Source organism: Oryctolagus cuniculus, chromosome 3, assembly GCF_051225735.1.
Source record: "Oryctolagus cuniculus isolate XC-2025 breed Fujian yellow rabbit chromosome 3, ASM5122573v1, whole genome shotgun sequence".
NCBI classification, from domain to species: Eukaryota; Metazoa; Chordata; class Mammalia; order Lagomorpha; family Leporidae; genus Oryctolagus; species Oryctolagus cuniculus.
In genome coordinates this window covers 44,585,682-44,612,151 of record NC_142869.1, presented here as the reverse complement: position 1 = coordinate 44,612,151, position 26,470 = coordinate 44,585,682, and the positions used below count along the sequence as shown (strand labels likewise).

General features: G+C 40.8%; 2 protein-coding genes and 1 non-coding gene across 9 annotated transcripts in view; 1 reads left to right on the top strand and 2 right to left on the bottom strand.

The window, feature by feature from the left end:
* Positions 1-13,746, top strand: part of SLC39A10 (solute carrier family 39 member 10) — a 264,604-nt gene extending 250,858 nt beyond the window's left edge. For all 6 annotated transcript variants that reach the window (XM_008258853.5, XM_017342994.4, XM_089330146.1 and 3 more), the window contains 2 exons: positions 5,366-5,556; positions 10,950-13,746. In XM_008258853.5, the coding sequence (XP_008257075.1) occupies positions 5,366-5,556; positions 10,950-11,108 (350 nt within the window). In that variant the 3' untranslated portion in view covers positions 11,109-13,746. The remainder of the gene's footprint in view (positions 1-5,365; positions 5,557-10,949) is intronic.
* DNAH7 (dynein axonemal heavy chain 7) overlaps positions 12,915-26,470 on the bottom strand; it is a 384,555-nt gene continuing 370,999 nt past the window's right edge. For both annotated transcript variants that reach the window (XM_089330144.1, XM_089330145.1), the window contains 4 exons: positions 24,805-24,957; positions 21,505-21,682; positions 15,840-15,943; positions 12,915-14,148 (listed from right to left, as the gene is read on the bottom strand). In XM_089330144.1, the coding sequence (XP_089186270.1) occupies positions 13,942-14,148; positions 15,840-15,943; positions 21,505-21,682; positions 24,805-24,957 (642 nt within the window). In that variant the 3' untranslated portion in view covers positions 12,915-13,941. The remainder of the gene's footprint in view (positions 14,149-15,839; positions 15,944-21,504; positions 21,683-24,804; positions 24,958-26,470) is intronic.
* LOC149127328 (U6 spliceosomal RNA) lies at positions 25,359-25,466 on the bottom strand. Its single transcript, XR_016232042.1, has one exon. It is a non-coding gene; the product is annotated as a U6 spliceosomal RNA (small nuclear RNA).

Sequence of the window (26,470 nt, the reverse complement as noted above, 5' to 3'; positions counted from 1 at the left end):
AGAATCCGGCGCCCCAACCGGGACTAGAACCCGGGGTGCCAGTGCTGCAGGAGGAGGATTAGCCTATTGAGCTGTGGCACCGGCCAAAGTTTCTTAAATTCATAGTAACACAGATGACTCTTACATGCATTATACTCAGAGGAATACAGAGTGTATGTGACATTCTGGGGAAGACAAAATGCTGGGAACAGAAAGCAGTTCATTGATTGCCTTGGATATGGGGCCTCATTTTAGGGGGCGAGTGGAACAGTTCTAGAGTTGGTAATGGTTATATGGCATGTGTTTGTCTAAATTCACAGAACTCTGTATCCCTAAAAAGAGAATTGTGTATGTAAGTTATATTTCAGTTTTAGAAAGTAGTTGGGCAGTGGGCCTTGTGCTGTAGTGGGTTAAGCCACTGCTTGGGACACCAGCATCCCATATTGGACTGTGTTTTGAATCCCTGCTACTCCATGCTTACTATCCAGCTTCTTGCTAATGTCCCCAAGAAGCAGTGTTTGATGATCAAAGTCTTGAATTCCTGCCACCCACACGAGTCCCACTGAAGTTTTGGGCACCCGGCTTCAGCCTGGCCTAGCTCTGGCTGTTGCAGGCATTTGGAAAGTGAACCAGCAGATTTGGAATATCTCTGTCTCTCTATCTGTCCCTCTCTCTCTGCGTCACAATATCTTTCAAATAAATAAAAATAAATCTTTTAAAATGTACAGCATTTTGAATCTTGATGAGTGAATTTGTGCTGTTTGGTTTTTAGGAGTGAAATAAATCATCTTGCTATCCAGAAATATCAAGGAAGACAACCAGATTGATATACTTTGTGACAATGACACTGTTATTCATTCAGTGTTAAATAGTGCTCCTTTTTAAACTGCATTATGAAATTATAAAAGGAAGCAGTGCATTTCATACCCTAAAAGATACTTCCATAGTCTCATTTTGTGTTACTTAACATCCTGCCAAGTGAATAGCCCCCTTTGCATTGTTGGTGGGAGAATTATGGAAAACAGAAGGGAAACATGTGGAGGAAGAAGTTAGTGAGTTCTTTCCTTAGAGAAGGTGCGAAAGAAAGACCAGAAGAAGTTAAACAAAACCACAGGAGTGAGAATTCCAAGTCTCAGCTGGAGAATTAAGGTATTTAGGATCAGAAGCAAAATGATGTGGGGAACAAGTGTTAGATAGAAACTGGAAAATGGCAATTTAGAAGAAGTCACTGAGAGATGATCTTGCTACTTTATCTTAACTTTCAAAATAATGTAGTTTGTAACAGTTTGTCAGACTTAATAATTATTATTATTATTAATACCTTCTACTGACTTGTTACAGACTAGGACCCTGTAACCATGAGAGTTATTAGAAAGCAGATTATGAGGTTTCAATATGTACATTTTAGGATTCTTTTGTAAGGGAAAGAAACAAACCCATTCTGTGTTCTGCTAGCACTCTAAATACATGTTTTCTTCCTCTCTCTCTTTTTTAACAATGTCAATGTTATTTTACTTTTCAAAAAAGATTTTTATTTATTTGAAAGGCCAAGTTATACAGAGAGGGGGAGAGAAAGAGAGATATCTTCAATCCACTGATTCACTCCCCAAATGGCCACAACTGCTGGGCTGTGCCCAGTTCCAGGAGCCTGGAACTCCATCTGCCTCTCCCATGTTGAGTGCAGGTGCCCAAGCAGTTGGACCATTTTCTGTTGCTTTCCCAGGTGCATTAGCAGGGAACTGGATCAGAAGTGGAGCAGCAGGGACTCAAACCAGCATTCATATAGGATTCCAGCACCACAGGTGGCAACTTAACCTGCTGTGCCACAACTCTGGCCCCAAAGTTGTTGCTTTTCAGCTGTTAGTAGAATTTTGCTCTTCTATATCTTTCTTGTGGGGAGCAACTCGGACTAGACTAAGTTACTGGAATTAAGACTTATTCTATGCATCTGCTCTCCCACAATATGGCGCTGAGAAGGGAGAAACAGCTTCTACACAGCTGCCTCCAGTTCAACCAATAAACTGTAGGACCTGCTCCTGATTGGAGGAGAGCAGCGTACTCGGCGTGTGGGTAGCAGAGTTGGGATTGGTGGAAGAGGACTATAAAGGAGGAGAGAGACAACATGTACCAGGAACACCTGAGGAACATCTGAGGAGCCCCCGAGAGAGCCGGCCAGTGGTGTGCCGCTCCCCCGCGGAAGTGGGGAAAGTGGCAGGGGGAACCGCCCTTCCATGGAGGTGGAAGGGTCGGTAGCCAACCCGGGAAGAACCAGCAGCAAACCCGGGGAGGGCCGAGCAGACAAAAGAACAGCGCAGGGTCCTGTGTCGTTCCTCCACGAAGATGGGGAGCGACACTTTCTGAGCAATAATTTTTTTCTATCCCTAATATTCAAACTTTGGAATGGAAAAGTCTCCTGCTCCTTCGTCTTTTTTGTCCATTGAGGCATTTGATTTGTGTGTATGTGTCGTGCCCCTAGGAAAAGAACTGCAAGATTTTCCCCTCCTGTGTGATTTTGTCTTTCCTCAGCTCAGTGACCATGGGTTGTTCCAGAGTTGCCAGTGCAACTGTGCTTCATCATCACGGTTAGAAATGGGATGTTCGTTTGGAGCACAGCCCATAAAGAATCTGGTGGTTGCTCCCTTCTCAGCATCGCTGATGCTCTTCGAAGCACAGCAAAGCATTCTTGGGCACCGTTACAGCAGCACAGGGAGACTGTGGAGAGAGCTCTCTCCTAACATTTTTAGCATTTGCAGAATTCAGGTTTAATTTTTTCCATGGGAAAATAAATGTAAACATAATATAAAATAGATTGAAAGAAGCTGGCTGTTACCTCTCATTTTCTTTCCTTATTTTTATTTTTACCTCTAAAGATTTATTTATTTGAAAGGCAAAGTACAGAGAAGGGCAGAGACAGAGAGAGAAAAAGATCTTCCACCCACTGGTTCATTCCTCAAAAGGCTGCAGCGACTAGGACTGGGCCAGGCAAAAGCCAGGAGCCTGGAACTCCATCCAGGTCTTCCAAGTGGGTGGCATGATCCCAAGCACTTTCCTGGATGCATTAGCAAGGAGCTGGATCAGAAGTGGAACAACTGGGACTCCAGCTAGTATTCATATGGGATGCTGGCATTGCTGCTGTGCCACAATGCAGGCACTACCTCTTCTTTTTTTAGGCTGTTTCCCTTCAAAGAAAGCAGAACAGGGGCCGGTGCTGTGGCGCAGCAGGTAAATGCCCTGGTCTGAGGCGCTGGCATCCCATATGGGCACTGGTTTGAGACCCGGCTGCTCCTCTTCCAATCCAGCTCTCTGCTGTGGCCTGGGAGATCAGTGGAGGATGGCCCAGGTCCTTGGGCCCCTGCACCGACATGGGAGACCCCGGGGAGACTCCTGGCTCCTGGCTTCGGATCTGAGAAGCTCCAGCCGTTGCAGCCATCTGGGGAGTGAACCAGTGGATGGAAGACCTCTCTCTCTCTCTCTCTCTCTCTCTCTCTCTCTCTCCCCCTCTACCTCTCTTAGTGTAACTTTGACTTTCAAATAAATAAATAAATCTTTTTTTAAAAAAAAAAAAGGCAGAACAGTGACTGGTTCTTGTGTTTTTCTTGATTCTTTCATTTGAAGTCATGTAAGATTGATCTAGGCCGGCACCATGGCTCACTTGGCTAATCCTCCACCTGCGGCGCCAGCACCCTGGGTTCTAGTCCCGGTTGGGGCACCAGGTACTAGTACCGGTTGCTCCTCTTCCAGTCTAGCTCTCTGCTGTGGCTCGGGAGGGCACTGGAGGATGGCCCAAGTGCTTGGGCCCCTGCACCTGCCTGGGAGACCAGGAGAAGCACCTGGCTCCTGGCTTTGGATCGGCACAGCGCTCGCCATGGCAGAAGTTGGGGGAGTGAGCCAACGGAAGGAAGACCTTTCTCTCTGTCTCTCTCTCAATGTCTAACTCTGTCAAAAAATAAAAATAAAAAAATCCAGGATCTATAAAGAGCTCAAGAAACTCAACAACAACAAAACAAACAATCCAGATAAAAAATGTGCGAAGGACATAAACAGGCATTTTTCAAAGGATGAAATTCAGATGGCCAGCAGACACTTGAAAAAAGTGCTCAGGATCACTCTCAGGGAAATACAAATAAAAACCACAATGAGGTTTCACCTCACCCCAATTAGAATGGCTAATATTAAACAAGGAAAAGAAAAAAGGGCCGGCACCCTGGCTCACTTGGTTAATCCTCCACCTGCGGTGCCGGCATCCCTTATGGGCGCCGGGTTCTAGTCCTGGCTGCCCCTCTTCCAGTCCAGCTCTCTGCTGTGGCCCAGGAGGGCAGTGGAGGATGTCTCAAGTGTTTGGGCCCTGCACCCGCATGGGAGGCCAGGAAGAAGCACCTGGCTCCTGGCTTCAGATCGGCGCAGCGCCGGCCGTAGCAGCCATTTGGGGGGTGAACCAACGGAAGGAAGACCTTTCTCTCTGTTTGTTTCTCTCACTGTCTATAACTCTACCTGTCAAATAAAAAAAAAAAAAAATTCTGGCAACAGTGTGGAGAAAAACTTACCCTAATACACTGATGGTTGGAATGTAAACTAGTACAACCATTATGGGAGATAAATGTAGGGATGTCTCAGAAATCTGAAAATAGATCTACCACATGACCCACCCATCCCACTCCTGGGAATTCACCCAAAGGAAATGTAATGAGCATATAAAAGAATCATCTGTACCCTCATGTTTATTGCAGCTTAATTCCCAGTAGTAAAGATACAGGATCAACTCAGATGTCTATCAGCTGATGACTGGATAAAGAAAATGTGGTGTATATGCACTATGGAATACTACTCAGCCGTTAAAAAAAAGAATAAAGCCCTGTCTTTTGCAACAAAATGGATGCAACTGGAAACCATTATGCTTAGTGAAATTAGCCAGTCATTAGAAGACAAATATCATGTTTTCTCTGTTATGTGGCAATTAATGTACAGGAAAAAAAAAATAGGAATGAAATGGATATATTGTGATATGATTGTTTTTAGCTCTTGTTTATCTTCCTGTGGAACTGTAGTCTTCCTACTTTTTACACATTGGATATTATGTTTAGTGATGAATTAAGCTTGTGATTATAGACTGTATTGAAAAATTAAAGAAAAAGGAAAGAAGGAGGGGGGTTGCGGGAGGGAGAGGGAGTGAGGGAAGTATGGTATCTTCTTAGAACTGTTCCTATCAAATATGTGAAATATGTTCTATTTATATTAAAAAATTTTTAAATAAATAAGCTTTTAGTAAGCAAAATTAAATTTTATATAATATCAGGTACTAATAGTATATCTTTTTATATTATTCATTTTTGATTTTTTCACTGAAATTCTATTATTTTAAAGCTCTCCCGTTATGTTTTAATTGTAGGTGATTTTGCAGTTCTTCTTAAAGCAGGCATGACTGTAAAGCAAGCAATTGTATACAACCTCCTCTCTGCCATGATGGCTTACATAGGCATGCTCATAGGCACAGCTGTCGGCCAGTACGCCAATAACATCACACTTTGGATCTTTGCAATCACTGCAGGCATGTTCCTCTATGTAGCCTTGGTGGACATGGTAAGATGCTTTATTTTGTGTTGTACTAAACCTGCAAATGGACTATTTTTAAAGATATAACTCATTGTAAAAACATGTGATATACCAAATAATATATTAGGAAAAGGTATTTAAGTAGGAAGATTCTTTTTTTAGAAACCAGTTGACATACTGACAGTGTCTGACCAAATGATTTACTGTTGAAGTAATCATCAGTACGGTTTAGGGGTGTAATTACAGAGCTACTGTAGTATTTTGAACACCTTGTAATTTTGATGTGAAAGTGTTTTATCATCGTTACAAAATGATTTTTTTCAGCTTGCTTTATGACCAACAAGAAAGAAATAATATAGCTATTAGGTAAGCCAGTCTTTTGCAGGAAATGGTATATGCAAGAGGATATTTATGCAAGGTATTTTCATTATACCCTTTTTATTTTAAGAATTTATTTGAAAGGCAGTGTTACAGAGAGAAAGAGAGGAGAGAGAGAGAGAGAGAAGTCTTCCATCCCCTGGTTCACTCCCCAAAGGGCCGCAGTGGCCGGATCTGAGCCCATCTGAAGGCAGGAGCCAGGAGCTTCTTTTGTGTCTCCCATGTGGGTGCAGGGGCCCAAAGATTTGGTCCATCTTCTGCTGCTTTCCCAGGCCATAGCAGAGAGCTGGATCAGAAGTGGAGCAGCCGGGACTTGAACCGGTACCTATATGGGATGCCTGCACTGCAGGCAGCGGCTTTACTTGCTACCCCACAGCACCAGCCCCTCATTGTATACTTTTTTCCATTATTTATTTATTTCTTTATTTGAAAGGCAGAGTGATAGAGAGGGAGAGACAGACAGATTTTCCTTCCACTCGTTCGATCCTCAAATGACCACAATGGCTAGGACTGAGCTAGGCTGAAGCCAGGAGTAGGGAACTCCATGCAGGCCTACATGGGTGGCAGGGGCTGAGGCATTTGGGCCAATTTGGCTGCCTTTTCTGGTGTATTCCCAGGAAGCTGAATTGGAAATGGAAAAGCCAGGACTCAAACCAACTGTGATGTGGGATGCCAGTGTCGTGAGAGGTATTTTAACCAGCTGTGCCAATGATGGTCCTTCCTTGACATTTCTGAAAACCCTTCATATTCCACAGATTTATGTAATTTCTCTTATTTTTAACTTAGCTTAAGATTGATCTAAACATGAACAATTTTACTTTAATTTCCCTAATAGAGCTTTTACAGAACTAGCAATTTGGGGGCCAGTGCTGTGGTGCAGTAGGTTAATCCTCTTCCTGCAGTGCCAGTATCCCATATGGGTGCTGGTTCTAGTCCCGGCTGCTCTTCTGATCCAGCTGCCTGCTATGGCCTGGGAAAGCATAGAGGATGGCCCAAGCACTTGGGTCCCTGCACCTGCATGGGAGCCCTGGAAGAAGCTCCTGGCTCCTGGCTACAGATTGGCCCAGCTCCGCTGTTGAAGCCATTTGGGAAGTGAACCAGTGAATGGAAGACCTTTCTCTCTGTCTTTCTCACTGCCTATAACTCTACCTCTCAAATAAATAAATAAAATCTTAAAAAAAAAAAAAGAAACAAGAACTACCAATTTGGTTAGTTCTTATACTTCTTAAAGTCAGTAATGACATTTATTTTTCTGCCTGGTAAGACCTATCACATAGTCTCATTTTAAATTATATAGCCTAACTTTTTTTTTTAATAGCATTTTTTTAAAAGATTTTTATTTACTTATCTGAGGAATAGAGTTGCAGAGAGAAAGGTCTTCCCTCTGCTGGTTCACTCCCTAAAAAGTTGCAATGGCCAGAGCTGAGCTGATCCAAAGCCAGGAGCCAGGAGCTGCTTCTTCTAGGTCTCCCACATGGGTGCAGGGGCCCAAACACTTGGGCCATCTTCAGTTGCTTTCTCAGGGTGTTAGCAGAGAGCTGGATCAGAAGAGGAGCAGCTGGGACTTGAACCAGTGTCGATATGGGATGCCAGGACCACCGAGTCAGCCCCATAGCCTGAATTTTTAATCACAGAACTAATACCTTATTTGGTAAAGTTTAAAAAATATAAACAAAAAGAAGAAATGATTATTTTCTGTTACTGAGAGGTAACCATTTCCTTCCTCTCTTCTCAGACCTCTCGTCCCTCATTTCCTATCTTTACCCTCAGCTGATAACCTTGCCTTCTATTCCATGGGGAACACTAAAGCCTTCAAGATACTTTCCCCCGGGCCGGCGCTGCGGCTCACTAGGCTAATCCTCCGCCTAGTGGCGCCGGCACACCGGGTTCTAGTCCCGGTCAGGGCGCCGGATTCTGTCCCAGTTGCCCCTCTTCCAGGCCAGCTCTCTGCTGTGGCCAGGGAGTGCAGTGGAGGATGGCCCAGGTGCTTGGGCCCTGCACCCCATGGGAGACCAGGAAAAGCACCTGGCTCCTGGCTCCTGCCATCGGATCAGCACGGTGCGCCGGCCGCAGCGCACCGGCCGTGGCGGCCATTGGAGGGTGAACCAACGGCAAAGGAAGACCTTTCTGTCTGTCTCTCTCTCTCACTGTCAACTCTGCCTGTCAAAAAAAAAAAAAAAAAAAAGATACTTTCCCCCAAGTTCAATACCACCTCTGCTCACCTTGTGGCATCTGTGATCATTCACTGTCTGTCCTGTTACCACAAAGAAGTGTGCATGTTCCTATCTTAGGCCAGCCCCTTCAAACTCTTTCCTAGAACTCAGCCCCTCTTGCCGACTCTCCAAAATTCCTTCCTCTTTTTCTTGCATCATTTTCCCTTCTTCTGGATCTCTCCCATGTGCATATAAACCTTATATTACTTTCCCTTCCTAAAAAGGTGGAAGAGCAATCTTTGGCCTGTGGTTAAAACATTACTTGAGATATCCATGTCCATATCACGGTGCCTGGGTTCCCATCCTGGCTCCACTGCCGATTCCAGCACCGGCCAGTAACGTTCATCCTGGGAGGCACTGATAACAGCTCAAATAGTTTGGTCCCTGCCACCCATGTGGGAGATCTGCATTGGGTTCTCAGCTCTCAGCTTTAGCCTTGGCCTGGTCCAGGCTTACGGTTGCAGGCATTTGGAGAATGATCCAATAGGTGGGAGATGTATTCATCCTCTCTCTCTCTCTCTCTCTCTCTCTCTTTCTCTCTTTCTCTCTTTCTCTCTCCCCTCTCTCTCTCTTTCCCTCTCTCCTCTTCTTTCCTCTCTCCTTCTCCCAGCTTTTCAAGACAAGAAAGAGCCTTTTTCACAAGTGACAGAATGGAATCTCCTCTTCATCACTCAACCCACTGCTTTCCTTCCCTCTTTTAGCAAATTTTTCCCCAAGAAGCCCTGTGGGCTTAAAATACATCAGTACATTACCTGTGGGAATTTTGGTGATCTTTTCTGAGAGGTTTTTTTTGGCAATAATACGTTGTTTTACATTTTAACCTCAAGTAAAATGTCAGGATTGATGAAGTCAGTAGAGAGTAATTGTTTCAAAGATAACTAATGCATACATTTTGAGAGTGTAATTGTAGGCTGGAGGAGAGGGGAATAAAGAAGGAACACAGTATTTGCCTGATAAATAGCCAAAGCATAGAATTTTTTTTTTTTCAGTATTTGACTAAAATACATCATGTGGGTAACTGTCTTCAAAAAAAACAATTGTTGGTAGTTATACTTTGGTCATTAGCTTTCTTATGTAAGAAAATGTTTTAAAAGACATTTTGAGCACAAGTGTTGTCCCCTTGAGCCCTGGCTGGAGCTCCCCGGCCCCACTGGGCACCCACCTCTAGATACCTGCTGAAGGAGAAGGTGTTCTACGAAGCCACAGAGGCACATTTCAAAGAAAAGAGCCTTCGGTGGAAATATCAATTAGTGTTTACCCAGGTGCATAAAACCAAATGTAAAAATACAAGACACATGAACAAGGAAGACAATGTTACCCCAAATGGAACACAACAGTACTTTAGTGTTAGATTGTAAAGATGAGGAGGTTGACAATATGCCTGAAAAGGAAGTCGAAAGAATGATCATAAGATTACTCAAAAATATAGAGAAGCAGATACATGAGTTTAAAAAATCCACAAATGTGAAACATCATTGTGTTTTTTATTTGCCTTTCCCTAATGGCTGGTGATCCTGATCATTTTTTTCATGCGTCTGTTAGCCATGTGTATTCTGACCACAATGGTGTGAAGCTGGAAATTAACAACATAAGAAAGTCTAGAAAATATGGAAACTGGACAACATGCTCCTTAGTGAACAATGGGTCATAGAAGAAATCCAAAAGGAAATAAAAAAATTCCTAGAAACAAATGAAGAGAACAACACAACATATCAAAACGTAGGGGATACAACAAAAGTGGTGTTAAAAAGAAAGTTTATAGCAGTTAGAGCCTGCATCAAGAAATCAGAAAGGCATCAAATAAATACCTAACAATGCATCTATAGGACCTAGAAAAACAAGAACACATAAAACCCAACTTTAGTAGGAGGAAAGAAATAATAAAAATCAGAGAATAAACAAAATTGAAATAAACTATTCAAAAGGTCAGTTATACAAAGAGTTGATGTTTTGAAGAAAATAAACAAAATTGATACATCATTGGCTCGACTAAACGAACAAAATCATAAAATCAGAGATGACAATGGGATTTTTAATGGATATCACAGAATTAAAAAGAACCATCAGAAATTACTACAGACAGCTATATGCCAATGAATCGGAAAATCTAAAAGAAATGGATAGATTTCTGGACACACAAAATTTACCAAAACTGAGGCACAAAGACATAGAGAAATAAATAGAAAAATAACCAAGACACAGATTTATTCAGTAATAAAGACCCTATCAACAAAGAAAAGCCCAGGATCGATGACTTCACTGCTGAATTCTGCCAAACTTCTATAGAACAGCTAATCACAGTTAACTATTAAACTGTTCCAAACATTTGAAAGAGAATCCTCCCAAACTCTTAATTTGAGGTCAGCATCACCTTAATTCCAAAACCAGAAAAAGATACAACAATGAGTGAATTCAAAAGGCTTCCATGGCCTAGGCAGCTCATGTCAAGGGCCTCAGGTGATCACTGACATACCTAAAAGTGTTAATTGTTAAATTAACAACAGGAGTCACTGCACTAACTTCCCATGCAGAACCTCTAACCTTTAAGAGTTGTATTATAATTACGTCTTATTGTAGCTAATATATAGAGTACAAAAAAAAGTATGAGTGAAATTGATATCCTGAGATTTGATTATTGTTTAGTATAGCCCTTGTCTATATTCCTGAGGAACAGTGGTATTTCTACTTACAGACAAAAATTTTTTGAGCAGGAGTATCATACATAATTGCTTTCTTTTTTTATTTATTTGACAGGTAGAGTTATAGACAGTGAGATAGAGACAGAGAAAGGTCATAATTGCTTTTTAAAAAAATCTGTTTGTTTTTCAGCTTCCAGAAATGTTGCATGGTGATGGTGACAATGAAGAACATGGCTTTTGTCCAGTAGGGCAATTCATTCTTCAGAATCTGGGATTGCTATTTGGATTTGCCATCATGCTAGTGATTGCCCTCTATGAAGACAAAATTGTGTTTGACATCCAGTTTTGATCATTCCCAGTCATCTCTATTGATTACGAGAATGTTACCATGCAGCTTTGCATCTGTCCCTTGTACTGTATGCACATTGCTCAAAGGAAAGTCAGTGGCTTGCACTACTTACAAGTTCCCTAGATTTGAGCCTAACCACAAAAGACTGGTGCTCAGTACTGTTTCCCCTGTGTGAAGGGGTCTTTTAAAAATATAAAGCTTGTGATAAAGAGAGGAGAAAATGGGACTCCATGAACCAGTGTTGATACAGGTTTGATTAAGACTTAAAAAAAAAAATCATATAAAACACTAAAGTAGTCTCTTTATTAGTAGAAACTTCTGTGGCTATGCAGAAATAGGAATTGAACCAAAAAATCATTTAAACTTTAAAAATATTTTAAATGGACTTTGGGTAATGTTTTTGTGTGTGCTAAGAATGGATAGTAGTGTCCTTTAATTCAACTGCATATATTCATATGGTAATAGGGATCAACTTGACACAACTTTGAAACTGCATAAAGTAGACTATAGAAACTAGAGGAAAGCTCAGGCTGCATTAGAGTATGAATTTAGCATTGGGAAAAGCCCTTATTCTTGAATCTAGAGTTACTATTTTTGTATATATTTGCATAGTGTTTAAACTTGCAGCCTAAACTACTGAAATTTGTGATTGTATGTTTGTGTGAGCTTCAGTTTAATGAAAAGATTCATAATGGTTCTTTGTATTATAATACTTGGTGTTTGGGGGTATTTTTCTGTTTTTTTGTTTGTTTTTGTTTTTTAATTTTGTTTTTTATTTTAGGCTTTGCGGGGAGGGGGTTCAGAGCATGTGGTCAAATGTTTATTCCTTAAAATTGTATCCCTCTAGAAAATATAAAAGAAATGAACCCAAACATAGTCGAAATACTCAGTTTTCCAACTTTAACAGTACTCACTTGTTAGTTGGGAAATTAAAAGTACTGAATGTTCACATTACCAGTTTGCCATTGGAACCATGAGCACATGCTGTGGCTGGTGGTAAAGTTGAAAGGCAGAAAATCCGAGTTGACCACGTCTGCACCAAGTGTCAATTAAAGCAGCTACCAGGATATACTCCATTGATATGGAGGCTGTCATGGTACCAAGTGACTTGGAAAACAGTTCAGCTAAAATCACTTGATCATTTTGTGCCAAGACAAGCTGTCGGTGCCTGATAGGGATCAGTCTCTTTTTTAGGTGCCATGTTCTCCTACCTTAATTGTGACTGATTTGTGAGAAGTGCAAGCCATGTTTATCCTGAATTCTGGCTTAATAATTTATAGTAGTAGTTGGCTGCATGTAGCTTTCTTTTTACGCCAGTGCCACACGGTCTTCATTTATGCCAGGTAAACTGTATTGGAACTGTGCAGCTAGCTTTGTTTTAATCTGCTTGGCAACCAGTGTAGCTGCTTTAAAAATCATAATTGTTCAAATATGTGAGAGCCAAACTCCTTCCATTCCATTTTAAATGTTTTTGTGTAGTCCTCTTCCTTTCCCCAATTCCATTCCTCTTACTCTATGAACTTTTTAAAACAAAAGCGAAATGTTCAGAGCAGCACATGCACCCATGTATTCATAGGTTGTTGTCAGCGTTTCTTCACGCAGTGAGCAGGGGAGCTTAGGTGTGTTGTTATTTCCTTAACTTGTGCTTGAATTTGAAAAAAAAAAAAAAAGCAAACTTTTTTTCCTGGCTCTCTCTCTCTGGCCTCCTTGTAATAGTAGGAGTTTTATAGATTACTTTCAGCACTGGGCACTGAATTAGGACAGTCCTCATCTCATTGCTGGGCCCTTCAAGCAACCTAGCTAAAAGGTGCTGATATTTTATTTCATACTGCCAACTTCAAGTGATTCAACTTGCTTTCTGAACCAAGATATATTTATAGTTCATTTTTTTGGTTTTTATACCTGTGGAGGATTCTGCATTCCAGCATTAAATTTGCTTCATTTAAAAACTTTTATGAAAAGCAACAGCTGGAATATACTCCCAGTCTTAAAATAAATGCCTGATTTATAGCAAATGGGTTATGCTGAAGTATATAAACTTTTATATCCTCTCGAAAGTGGTATTATCTTTATTTGCTAGATTTTTTTAACCTTTTAAGAGGGCTGTAATAGTTGCTGCTAGTATTTTGTTAGGGTTCCACCAGTATTTAGTTTTACATCATTCTAATGTGTAGTTTCAAGTCTTACTCGACAATCTGAATTCCACTACATTTCTGTTTGGCTCCAACATTCCATTTAGCTTGACCAGTCTAATTTAACAAGTGTTTGTTGGAGGTCATTAATGTTACTTGTACAATGCTGTCACTGTGTGACATCCGTATGAATTTTGGTGTATATCACATTGCATTCAATCAGCTGTGATTATGCTTAGAAATACTATAGTAACTAGATGCAGTGTGAATTTTTTCCATTAACAGTAAGTCAGTGGCTTAAATGTGATTATGGTCCTGCAAGGTGATACTTGCTAAAATATCTAAACTTTTTTGTTGTTGTAACTGAATCATTTTTTAAAAATTTATAAAGCTGGAAATGATCAAATGCTGTTTTTTTTCTTTTGTCAACAGTGGTGTGTCATTTTATGTATGTTCCTAATGCTTACGGAACTCTCCCAAAATAAAGTTATTCAAAAAGAGCAAAACCACTAATGTGTTTTCTTTAGTCTTAATTTCAGAATTTTTTCCACTGAAGTATGAATTATTTTAAATGTAGACTACATTTGCACATAAGTAAATTCCTAATGAAGTATTAGTCAAATTTATTTAAGCCAAAATAAGGTTGTTTAGACATCTAATCATCTAACAAGAAAGAGAAGCTAGGAAATGACATCTCTGGGTTATGAATTAAGTTGGCATAACAGTGCTACACCACGTCCAATCCAGTGCTCCTTGGGTTGGTCTGAAGGAAGAGTCATGGCAATCACAAAATTTGTAGAATGGCCAGTGGTGGACAAGGTTCCTCTCCGCTCACTCGTCTTATACAATGGAGCAACGTAACTTGGTCGTTTGGGTATTTCTGCCCTCTTACAAGGTTTAAGCCACATCTGGAAGAAATGACACCTAAAGTCAAGATTGTTACATTTTATATCTGAGCTTAAAATTCTAGTCTCAGAGTAAGTTAGTTATGTCTGCCAATATCTATGGCCTAAATAGATTTCATTTTTGTTAGCAGTGTTGTGATTGCTAAAGACATTTTTTTTAGAACTTTCATAATTAACTTCAGAACTACTTTAGAAACTATGAGAAAAAATATTTTTCTGCCTACTCTATCAAAAAGTACATTAGTCACCTCTTCACCATACTTACCTGGGTGTGACTTGTGCTTAAGGAGAGAATTGCCACAACTGATACTCAGGATCATGTGCCTTAGTAATTGAAAGCCAGTCTCAAAACATTCTGAAGGGATTTTTTTAAACCATTTAGTGAGTACAAATTTCTTAAGAACAACTTTAGGAATATAGTGATTCTTCCCATCATACCGGCCCTCCCACCCCACCACCTCCTCTTCCCATCCCCAGTCCCATGCTCCATTAAGAAAACAACAACAAAAAAATCAATGGCTGTATAACTAGATTACCTGTTCATTTTAGCTGTCCCCTCACAGTACCTGTTGCAGCTGCTCTGAGGACTGCCTATCTTTGTGCTGCTCCCAGAGTCCCAACAATGCATCCTGTATTTCAATATATCATGCCAGACCTACCCTTCAAACTGTGTGGAAATCTAACCATTTTCTTCTAATGCTGTAGCAGATGAGAACTTTAATTATATTTGTATAGCTTAATTTGCTCATACTGAAGATCAGTGCCTAGAAAACTTAGATTTGCATGAGGGTGGTTTTCATATAGTAATCTTTTAATCTGCAAGTTTCACATTTTAGGTAGAAGTATATGTAAGAAAAAAGTTCATGGAAAATGTATTATGAAAAAATTGGATTTCAGAAGTCTTTTCACCAAAATAAACTTAACCTTTTAATTCTGTTTTCCACAAGCTTTTAAATGCTGCATCTGTATGTGTGCGTGTGTGCATGTATACAGTTCATTTTTCTTATTCATGAAGTCCATATCTGCAAATTTCTCACAAAACTTATTTCCAGTAAATTTAACTTATTAGTCCAGTTTCTAAAATCAACACTGGCACCACTTTTGTGGTCACCAGCAGATAGGTGCCAAGCAACAAAGATTTCAGTTGATCTGCATTTGACATACATGTCCCCAGCTAAGGCTTAACGGGTATTAACAGAAAGCTAAGGCTTTCTGGTTTCATTCCATTTCATGTTCTATGCAGTGCCAAGTTTTTCACATTTTTAGGTCTCTGTATTGGTGATTTCAGTGTTAAAAATGACTCCCTCGTGCAGTGTGGCAGTGCTGTCTAGGGTGTTCCTACAGGCAGGAATGCTGTGATGAGCCTTGAGGGAAAAGTGCCATGAGCCTCCTTCAGGCATGAGTTACTGAATGAAGTCAAGAATATTAAATAAGTTCTCTCTGAATGGAAACAAAACAAGATAGAGTGTGGATACGCTAACAAAAATGCTGTGATTACAGAAGGTCAAGCCTGTGTTTACCCTAGGAGCTGTGGTTCACAATTCACTAATTCACTGATTCAATAATTAACATGAATGGCAAGAATTAACTTCATATGAGTGGAAGCTATTAAACATATTCAATGTTTTATAAAACAATCATTTTTATATAAATACATATAAAGATAGTACCCCTCCATGTATATATATACTTACCACAGGCAATGTATCATAAAGAATTTTGGGATGTGATTCTGCAAGTTTCTTAATCTTTCTATTCCAGGAAGCTCCATCCAGAAATAATCCATGAATGAAAACACCTATATATAAGGGGAATATGTTAACACTATAAATACGCATATCAATTTGAGTTCTGAACCTGCAGTTACTACATGTGAATACTATACAAGTGATACAACATTAGCAAGCAGTCTAAGGCTTGTTCTAAAATGAAAGCAATCTCCTGAATGTTTTAACATTAATTATTTCAGGAATATGCCTAGTACAGTTATGCACCAGTGAAATCAGGTATGGAAGACAAAAAAGGCAGAGAAGAGGCCGATGGTGTGGTGTAGTAGGTAAAGCTGCTGCCCACAGTGCCGGCATCCCACATGGACGCTGGTTCAAGTCCCAGCTGCTGCACTTCAATCCAGCTCCCTGCTAATGGCCTGGGAAAGGAGTGGAAGATTCCCCAAGTGCTTGTGCCCCTGCACCCACATGGCTCCTGGCTTCAGATCTGCCCAACTCTGGCTGTACCAGCCATTTGGGGAGTGAACCAGCAGGTGGAAGACCCCTCTCTCTGTCTCTCCCTGTCTGTAACTCTGCCTCTGAAATAAATAAACCTTTTTAAAAGGGGGGGGGGGGCAAGGAATTTTAAACTAGTCAATGGGAAATCCTCTGTGTTAAACATTATCAGATGGGTATTTTTAATTGGCCAGTGATCATAAAGTGTTGTCAGAAGCTATGATATCCAGAGGAAAGAAACAATTTATGTGAGTACAGGATCCAAAACCTAAGCAGCATATGAACAAAATTCCCTTCCATAGTTCCCTAGAGTTGTGAGAGTTAAATTTCTTCTCCCCTTTTAGAACTTACATTCACTGCCAAGACCTCTCCCCTTAGTTGTGTGATGAATGGATACATGGAGGAACTTTCTCTAAAATGTAATTTTATAAACTAATAAGAAGAGCAAAAATTAAGAAATCAAACCCAGGTCACCTATTGCTATCCATATCTGTAAATCCTCATGAATTGAATGCAAGTATCTGCACATAAAAATATTCATTGTAATTGTTGCCCAGATGGCAATGGAAAAGGAAAACAAAGACTGAGGCAATCCATTTAACTCCAGAACCTGTTTTGTCATCTAGAGAACAAAAGGAAAAACATTCGGGAAGCAGTAATGCTTGAGTAGTGAAATCGGCTCACAGAGGTGAATGTGCTTTCTAGAGAATTATATGAAAATCCATAGGAGTGGTACTGTTAGGTAGGAGTTTCTGAAGTGATGCAAATGTGTTTCTGTGCTGTCCAATATTGCAGCCACTAGCTATGGATGTCTATCAAACACGGATATGGCTAGTATAACCAAGGGACTGAATTTTAAGTTTTATCTCATTTTTAATTATAGTTACATTTAAATGACCACATATAAATAGTTTAGAAATGGATGCTGGAGGGGAGACATACCATTTCTCCCCTCTGGGTTTTAGCTGATGGAAAGAAAAAGTTGGGAACAGGGGAAGTAGAGAGCTTCGTAATACTATGTGGAAACAGGAGAAAAGGAGAGCCTACACAGGCTGTTTACCATGGTCTCACTGTATTGTAAGCAGAGCCCAGTAAATCTCTGCCTCTAAGTTGGCATGATATTCCCCACATGCAATGACTGATAATATCAGACTGTAAACAGAAGGCTTCAACACATAGAAATGTCACAATAGGGGTAACAGGTCCTTCCTCCTAACAATTTGACAGCAAACATCATGGGGATGTTCAAGTATATTTTCTTTCTTTTTGTGTTCTTAAGTTTATTTATTTATTTGAAAGGCAGAGTTACAGAGAGAGGGAGGGAAAGAGAGAGGGAGAGAGGGGGAGAGAGAGAATCTTCCATCTGCTGGTGCATCCCCCAGATGGCTGCAATGACCAGTGCTAGGCCAGGCCAAAGCCAGGAGCCAGGAGCTTCATCCAGGTCTCCCACGTGGATACAGGGGCCCTAGAGCATTTGGACCATCCTCTGCGGCTATCCCAGGCACATCAGCAGGGAGCTGGCTTGGAAGTGGAGCAGCCTGGACATGAACCAGTGCCCATATGGGATGCCCGTGATGCGGGAGGCAGCTTAACCTACTGTGCCACAACGCAGGCCCCTATTCAAATACATTTTCTTTCTCAAGGTCAGTAAGGGATGTAAGGAGGATTCAGAATAAAGGGCTGGGCAGCATCTGGGACCCAGCCGTGGCACAGAGCAACTCCATGGGCAGTGTAAACACTTTTCCTTTGATTTGCCTTGACCCAGGGTTGGCACTCCTTTCCCCTTTTCTAAATAGCTGTAACCAAATTAGCCATCTTTCTTGGTATGCTGCTAAACCTAACTATATTTTGAATTTGATGAGGGCAAGGACTCAAACTTTGTTCATTAGTATCTTTGCAACATTTAATATGGTACAGAGAGAATTTTTAAAAAGCTCACAGAATTAAGGAGATAACTAAATGACTCAGTAGAGGGTTGTTAAATTTCCTTCAGAAGTGTCCGTTATGAGTGTGTTAAGAATAATGGGATTCTGGGCCGGCGCCGCGGCTCAATAGGCTAATCCTCTGCCTTGCGGCGCCGGCACACCGGGTTCTAGTCCCAGTCGGGGTGCCGGATTCTGTCCTGGTTGCCCCCCTTCCAGGCCAGCTCTCTGCTGTGGCCAGGGAGTGCAGTGGAGGATGGCCCAGGTGCTTGGGCCCTGCACCCCATGGGAGACCAGGATAAGCACCTGGCTCCTGCCTTCGGATCAGAGCAGTGCGCTGGCCACATCGCGCCAGCCGTGGCGGCCATTGGAGGGTGAACCAACGGCAAAAAGAAGACCTTTCTCTCTCTCTCACTATCTCACTGTCCACTCTGCCTGTAAAAAAAAAAAAAAAAAAAAAGGATTCTGAACAAATGGCCAGATTAATGATGAGCCAGGTGTCTCTGGCTGGGGAAAAAATGGTTAGTTCTGGGCTGGGAGCTGTGGCACAGCAGGTTATGCTGCCGCCTCGGATGCCCACATCCCATATCGGAAACCAGTTAGAATCCCAGCTACTCTTGTTTCCCATCCAACTTTCTGCTAATGGGCGCCCTGGGAAGCAGCAGATGATGGCTCAAGTACTTGGGAGACATAGATGGAATTCCAGGCTCCTGGCTTCAGCGTGGCTGCAGCAGGTATTTGGGGCATGAGCTAACAGATGGAAGACTTCTCCCCACAACCTTGCTACTCTGCCTTACAAGTGGATGAAATTAAATAAACACTAAAAATGATTAGTTCTGGGGCCAGCTTTGTGGCACAGTATGCTAAGCCACCTCCTGTGACACTAGCATCCCATATGAGTGCTGGTTCAGGTCTCAGCTGCTCAACTTCTGATTCAGCTCTTTGGTAATGCACCTGGGAAAGCAACGGAAGATGGTCCAAGTGCCTGCACCCCCACCACCACCCATGTAGGAGACCTGAGTGGAGTTCCAGGCTCAGGGCTTTGGCTTGGTCGAGCTCCAACCATTGCAGCCATTTGGGGAGTGAACCAGTTGATGGAAGCTCTCTCTCTTTCCCTTCCTCCCTCCCTCCCTCTGTAAATCTGCACTGCAAATCAATAAATATATCTTCTAAAAAAGATTAGTTCTAAGATATATCAGATGTCCCAATACCTTCTTCTCACATTTATTGTGCATAAGTGTGTTTCTGCAATAAAACTGTTTAAGTATTAAAGGTTAGGATAAAATGTAGCTGGGAGATTGGGCTAGATTTCATGAATTTGTATAGGCTAGATGGGAATACCGAAGTTAATTATCAGTTTCACATATCCGGGAGGTAGTAAGTAAAGTGGATATGTCAGGCTGGCAATTGAATGGCGAGGTCTGGGTCCTAGAAGAAAGACCTACATTGGATATTTACGTTTGGAGGGCATTAGCAACAAAAATGGGTGAGTTCAATTGGGAGGAGGATGCAGTTAGAAGAGAGAAATTCCCAGGAATGAGTTCTTAGAATCTCCAACATAGGAGCGCAAACCAGCAAAGAGGCATGAGTGTAGTTAGTGAAAAAAGGAAACAAATGAGAAAAGAATGTCTAGAAAGATGATAGAAGCTATTAAGAGTCTGAGTTGACGACAGAAGAGAATTCATGGAAGTTGTTAGCATGGAAGTCATTAGTGACTCTGAAAAGAACAGCAATAGTTGATTGAAGACAATGAAAGGTAAGTAGGAAATAGGAAAAGAGAACCTGGAGATAGCATGTAAAGACAATTCTTCTGAGAAATGTTGTTATAAAGGGGGGCAGAGGTTTAGGGACAGTAGCTGAGGACATCTAGATTGTTGTTTTTTTAAAGATCTATTTATTTATTTGAAAGTCAGCATGAGAGCGAGAGCGAGAGAGAGAATTTTCCATCTGCTGGTTTACTTCTCAAGTGGCCAAAATGGCCAGAGCTGAGCCATACTGAAGCCGGGAGCCAGGAGCTTCATCTGGGTCTCCCACATTGGCAGCGAGACCCCAAACACTTGGGCCATCTACCAATGCTTTTGTTAGGCCATTAGCAGGAAGCTGGAGAAAAGTAGTGCAGTCGGGACTTGAACCAGTGCTCACATGGGATGCCAGAGTAGCAGGTGGCAGCTTTTACTTCCTATGTTACAATGCTGACTCCGACATCTGGATCTTAAGTCAACTGGATTGTTTGTGATTTGTTTTAAGGTGAAGGATTCTAGAATACGTACGCTGGTTGGAATGATCAGGTGCTCAGGAAGTGACTGCTGATTCTGGGGAAAGTTTGTACAATTAAAGGAGTAAAGCCCCTGAGAAGGAGGAGGAAAGCGGGATCTGGATTCCCAGAGGGATCAGATATCAGTAAATTTATTTATGGATTTGGTGGTTATTAAAGCTTTCTTCTGATGGCTTGTTTTCTTTTTTAATAAAGGATGAAGTGAAATGGGACAGAGGAGAGGGCAAAAAGTCCAAAAACGATAGTTTGGGAGTGAGCAAGCAAGTTTCCCAGGGAATACTGGTTGTATTACTCCATAGTATTACAACTCCCCCTGTGATTTGTGACAATAAACTTTAAGTAAAACCACCTGGCATAGTAATGTGACTATCATACTTGATGGTAATTAATTTCTACTTGTTAGTATCTCCCACTAGACTATGAATTAGTTGAGAAAACAAGATTCTAAATTGTTCAATATTGGCATCTCCGATGCATAACAGAGTCAACTAAAAATACAGCATTCAGTAATGAATAAGAAAGTAGAGCTGTCTTTGGCATGTTACTTAAAGCAATACACACTAACAGTCATTTAGAGATTAGTGTCATTTACTGAAAGCACCATTTTGGTAAAATTTAGGAATGCATAGCGTTTTTTAAAAAAGAATACTTGCTTAAATTAGTAGTCCTGTCCATTGAATTTAAAATATCAGAGTAGCCAGAAAGTATTGAAAAAACAAAAATTGGTTATAAAACAAAGAGACATTGTGGCACAGCAGGTTAAGCCCCTACTTGGTCCATCTGCATCCTCTATTGGAATGTCATCTAAATTTTCTCTCAACCATTTGAGTTTAAATTGTGTACAGAATTCTTTTGAAACAGCTTAGGACGGTAAGCAAGAATGTTATATTTTTTCTTCCATGCCCAGATACGAGCCAATACATTCTATCACTGCACTTACCATCTTCGGGCGCATGCTTATATTCTTTGTCTTCCATCACTTCATAGTCAAACCCAAGCAAATCAATGGGAATTGTGTATTTCCGTGCATAGTTCTGCTGGGCACCGGTCAGGAAGGCTTGTGTGAAGAAGAAACCAGAAAGCCAGAAGACTGGAGGAGGGCCGACCTCGTACCATTGCTATGGTGTCAAAACACAAGAGGCCTGACAACAGAGCCTTTCAACCTTTGAATACAACACTTCTTAACAAAATTTGCCCAAAGATACTATCATCAGCTCTCAGGTAAATAAATGAACTCTGAAGAATGAAAAACCATACTCAAGATTTTAAAAAATAGGTAGCATATTGAGTATTTATTCTGAATTTGATTTAATGTCCATCATGCCTGCTTGAGAATCACAAATGTTCATGGGTACAGATATAAATGACCTTTTTATACATGTCCAGTGGTTTCGTCAAGAAAATATTACCATAGTTATACCTCATATACATTTTGCATAATATATAATGTTATATAATTGAATAGAAGAGATCCCTGTACTAGCTGGTCAGACATAATGGTTTCTCACTTTTTTCTCTCTAATTAGTCACTGGTACTCAGGAAAACATTCATTTTGGAAGTCTTTCTTCCTATCGCACTAAAATCCAGTGAAATACAACATATGGGAATACAACATTGTACAAGGAACTCTTGTGAGAAGGAGGGTAAATGACACCTTAAGTTCAGAAATATCAAGACACCTTAATTCTTGTTCATATCATAGGTTATAATGGTGAGCTAGTTGGATACTGACTTTCATAGTAATTTAATAGTAAATTATAGAAGCCAGTCTAAGGAAATTAATTGGAAAATCTTCTCCCTATAAGAAACCAAAATACATCCTCATTTTTCAAGTACAATATTAATTGCTTGGTATTGAGTATCTATTCTAGTACAATAAAGTATCTGTTTTATGAAAAGGGAGTTTTCTCATTGTATCCCTGTAGAAATGGCCTCAGGTTTACTATGCATTATTCATAGCATCTAGGAAATGAATTGATACCCCTAATAGATATAATTGTTAATAAGAACATAGTTAAAAGCCAACATTACCAGACTATTAGGAGGTAGACTTCTGCCTACTCAGAACTTCCAAGATAACTAGCCATTGAGATCACCAATATTTGGGGCTGAACCATCAATCTAGTGATTATTTGACCTAGAAGACCACTGAGCAATGAAGAAATACTGTTCACTAGTAGCTTGCCTGTTTTGCTCTGCCATACAGATCTATTTTTTTCAAATTCATTTTAGATTTATTTATAATTTCTTTTTTAACTTTTATTTAATAAATATAAATTTCCAAAGTACAGCTTTTGGATTACAGTGGCTTTCCCCCCCCATAACCTCCCTCCTACCCGCAACCATCCCATCTCCTGCTCCCTCTCCCATCTCATTCACATGAAGATTCATTTTCAATTATCTTTATATACAGAAGATCAATTTAATATATATTAAGTAAAGATTTCAACAGTTTGCACCCACTCTGAAACACGAAGTGTTAAGTACTGTTTGAGTACTAGTTATAGCATTAATTTACATTGTACAACACATTAAGGACAGAGATCCTACATGGGGAGTAAGTGCACAGTGACTACGGTTGTTGATTTAACAATTGACACTCTTATTTACGGCATCAGTAATCACCTGAGGCTCTTGTCATGGGTTGCCAAAGCTATGGAAGCCTTTTGAGTTTGCCAACTCCAATCTTATTTAGACAAGGCCATAGTCAAAGTGGAAGTTCTCTCCTCCCTTCAGAGAAAGGTACCTCCTTCTCTGATGGCCCTTTCTTTCCACTGGGATCTCACTTACAGAGATCTTTCATTTAGGTTTTTTTTTTTTTTTTTTTTTTTTTTGCCAGAGTGTCTTGGCTTTCCATGCCTGAAATACTCTCATGGGCTTTTTAGCCGGACATAGGGATCTATTTTATTGCTAAATATTTAAGGGAAAAAATCAACATGCCATAAGTTTTCTCCCTTTCAATTTCGTTGACTTGAATGTATGACATCGCTGAACATGGACACCTACACCTAAAGACACTCTCAAGAGGTTCTATTTTCAGTACTTGTGTTGTGGGAATCTGGATAGTTAGGGGAAGGAGCTAAGGTGTGACAGTTGCAGATGCAGCCGACAGTATGGGTGCCATAACTGACAGCTCCAGCTGAACTGGAGTTTGACAGGGGCCTGACCTGGGATCTGATGGCTCCAGCAGAACTACCACATGGTGTCTGTAACTGACATCTCCAGCCAAGCTGCTGTGGACAGCCCTCCTTGTGGATCTGCAGAGGTCCTTGATTGACAGCTCCATGTGATTCACATTTTTGACAGCCACAGCTGACCCTCCATGGGACAACTGCAGCCAACCCATGTGACAGCCTAGCCTAGCCCACAAGAGAGGTCCTCCTTCTGTGCACCATCTAGGTTCCCTTACCTTATTCTGCACAGGCCAGGCCTCCCTTTTTGTTCACCAGCAAGTCCCCATCACTTTCCAAGTAGTGGAAACTGCAAGTTCCCAACATTGAGGACTTGCACCGCCAGCTGGAAATAACATGGCTGCATGATGTGTAACCCCCCATGACATTTAGGTCTTTATAATGTTACTACACTAAAGTTAACATTACCATGGTTGGCACACTCACTCCCATCATGCACCTAACACCATGACATTCCACTATTTCCTGAAGTGGGTGGCATTTGAGCCCCACCCATTACTGCACCCTTTTCAATATTCAAGTGCGTTCTGCTCTGGCATCACCTCCAGTGCCTCTGGAGGGTATAAAGGAGGTCTAACCTTGATGGGGCTTTTCTCACTTTGGGACATTTTTGTTTGTTAGGGTTTTTCTACTTTGAAGAGGGCTTTTTCAGTGCTGAAAGTTCTTCCTTGAAGAGAGGCTTTTCTTTGGGGACTTTCTGCATTTTGGGCTGTTTGGTGCATGTACAACTTGGTTCTTTGTACTTTTGTTTTGCTCCAAATAAAACTTGCTCTCCTGAACATCTCTATGCCTCCACCTTTGAGTGCCCTCGCTTATGGAGGAGAGAACCTGCAACAAACCCAGCCACCCACCCCGTCCTAGTCCCACAACACTAGTATTTAGACAGGTCAGTGTAATAGTTACATATATTATATAAAATATTAAGTAGTAATTTTCTGTGCCCAGGATGCACATAAACACCAGAGAATGATATTCATTACATTATGCATCTTGGTAAAGAAAATGAAATCGGAAGAAATTTAATATGCAACTATTTGTATGAACTCACCTGCAAGAATTTGAGTCTTGTAAGAAAGTCATTCACATAGCTGCCAAGTGGTTTAAGGCTCGGGTAGGATTTACCCATCCACATTCCTGGAATTTTGACATTCAAAATGCTGCTAACTACTTCTTCAAGTTCTGTAGACATCACTACAAGCCCCTGAAACATATTTTACCTTGATTAACATAATAGTATAGATTATGAACAACCCCCTTTAAAATACTTTCTTCATGATTATTTTTTATTTATAATTGCAATTAGTTAAGGTTGAGTCATATAGCAAAAAAAAAAAAAAAAAAAGAAAGTAAATACACTTGTTTTTCTTTTCCACAAGCATGTCATGGGGATATGGATTGCTGGTAGTTGATGACTAGTTAAGAGAAATCCTAAACAGTCAGAGGGGAAAATGGAGAATCAATCAGTTATGCACTGCATAGTACCTTCAAATCCTGAGAATTAACGACTCTAAGTACTTCTTAAAGTGGGAATAATACAGTGGTGTTAAAAGGAAGGGATTGCTGAAACCTGGTTTAAAGAAAGATTTCTTTATTTTTTTTTTTTTAAATATAGAACACTTTACGAATTTGCATGTTATCCTTGTGCAGGGGCCACGCTGATCTTTGTCTGTATCGTACCAGTTTTAGCATATGTGCTGCCGAAGCGAGCACTGAAGACAGATTTCTAAGTCTTCACCAAAACTGCCCATCACCAATCTTGAATGTAATCTGGAAAGGAACATGTAGGAATCTCTAGAGTGGGGGTTACCACACTGAAATCAGGGGGTTAAAGTGACTGCGTGGATATTAGACACTGAAATCCTTAAGGCCATGTTTCCTTTTTAGCTCCCAAAATGCTAGACTCCAGTCCATTATCTGCCAGAAAGGAGATAAGAAAATCCAGGTCAAAAAGAGACACATGATGGTAATGTTTTTTAGTCAAACCCAGTCAGATTACACTACAGTGAAGACCACGGTCAGCCATCAGTCTCTGGTTTCTTATGGTGTCCACTCACACGATGATGCCCCATTGTTAAATAGAAGCAGACACTTGAGAAAGGTTTCTAACGCTAATAAGGAATTTTTCAATATTGCATTCCATTTCAAACACAGACTACTTAGATTTTCAATTTTTTCTCGTGTTAACTTAGTAACACGGTTTCCCAGAATTATCCATTTCATTTACATTTTTAAGTTTATTGGCATAAATTTTTCATAGTATCATTTTCAGACCCCTCAGATCATGTTTATTATGATCAACTCCTTTCTATTATTGATATTCATTTTTTGTTTTTTTTTTTTTTCCCTTTTATTGGGGGGTGGTTATCTATTCTTCTGAAAATGAGAGTTACAGAGAAAAAGAGAGAGACACAGAGAGAGATCTTCCTTCCACCCTCTGGTTCATTCACCAAATGGCTGCACTGGCCAGAGTTGGGCCAAGGTTAAGCCAGGAGTCAGGACCTTCTCCAGGTCTCCCACTTGGGTAGCAAGGGCCTGAGCACTTGGGCCATCTGCTGCTTTCCCATGCCATTAGCAGGAAGCTGGATCAGAAGTGGAGTAGCTGGGAGAACACCCATATGGGATGCTGATGTTGCAGACGGCAGTCTTACCTGCTACACCTCGGTGTGGGCACTATTTCTTGGTCACTTCTATTCACCTTCTAAAATCCAACTTCC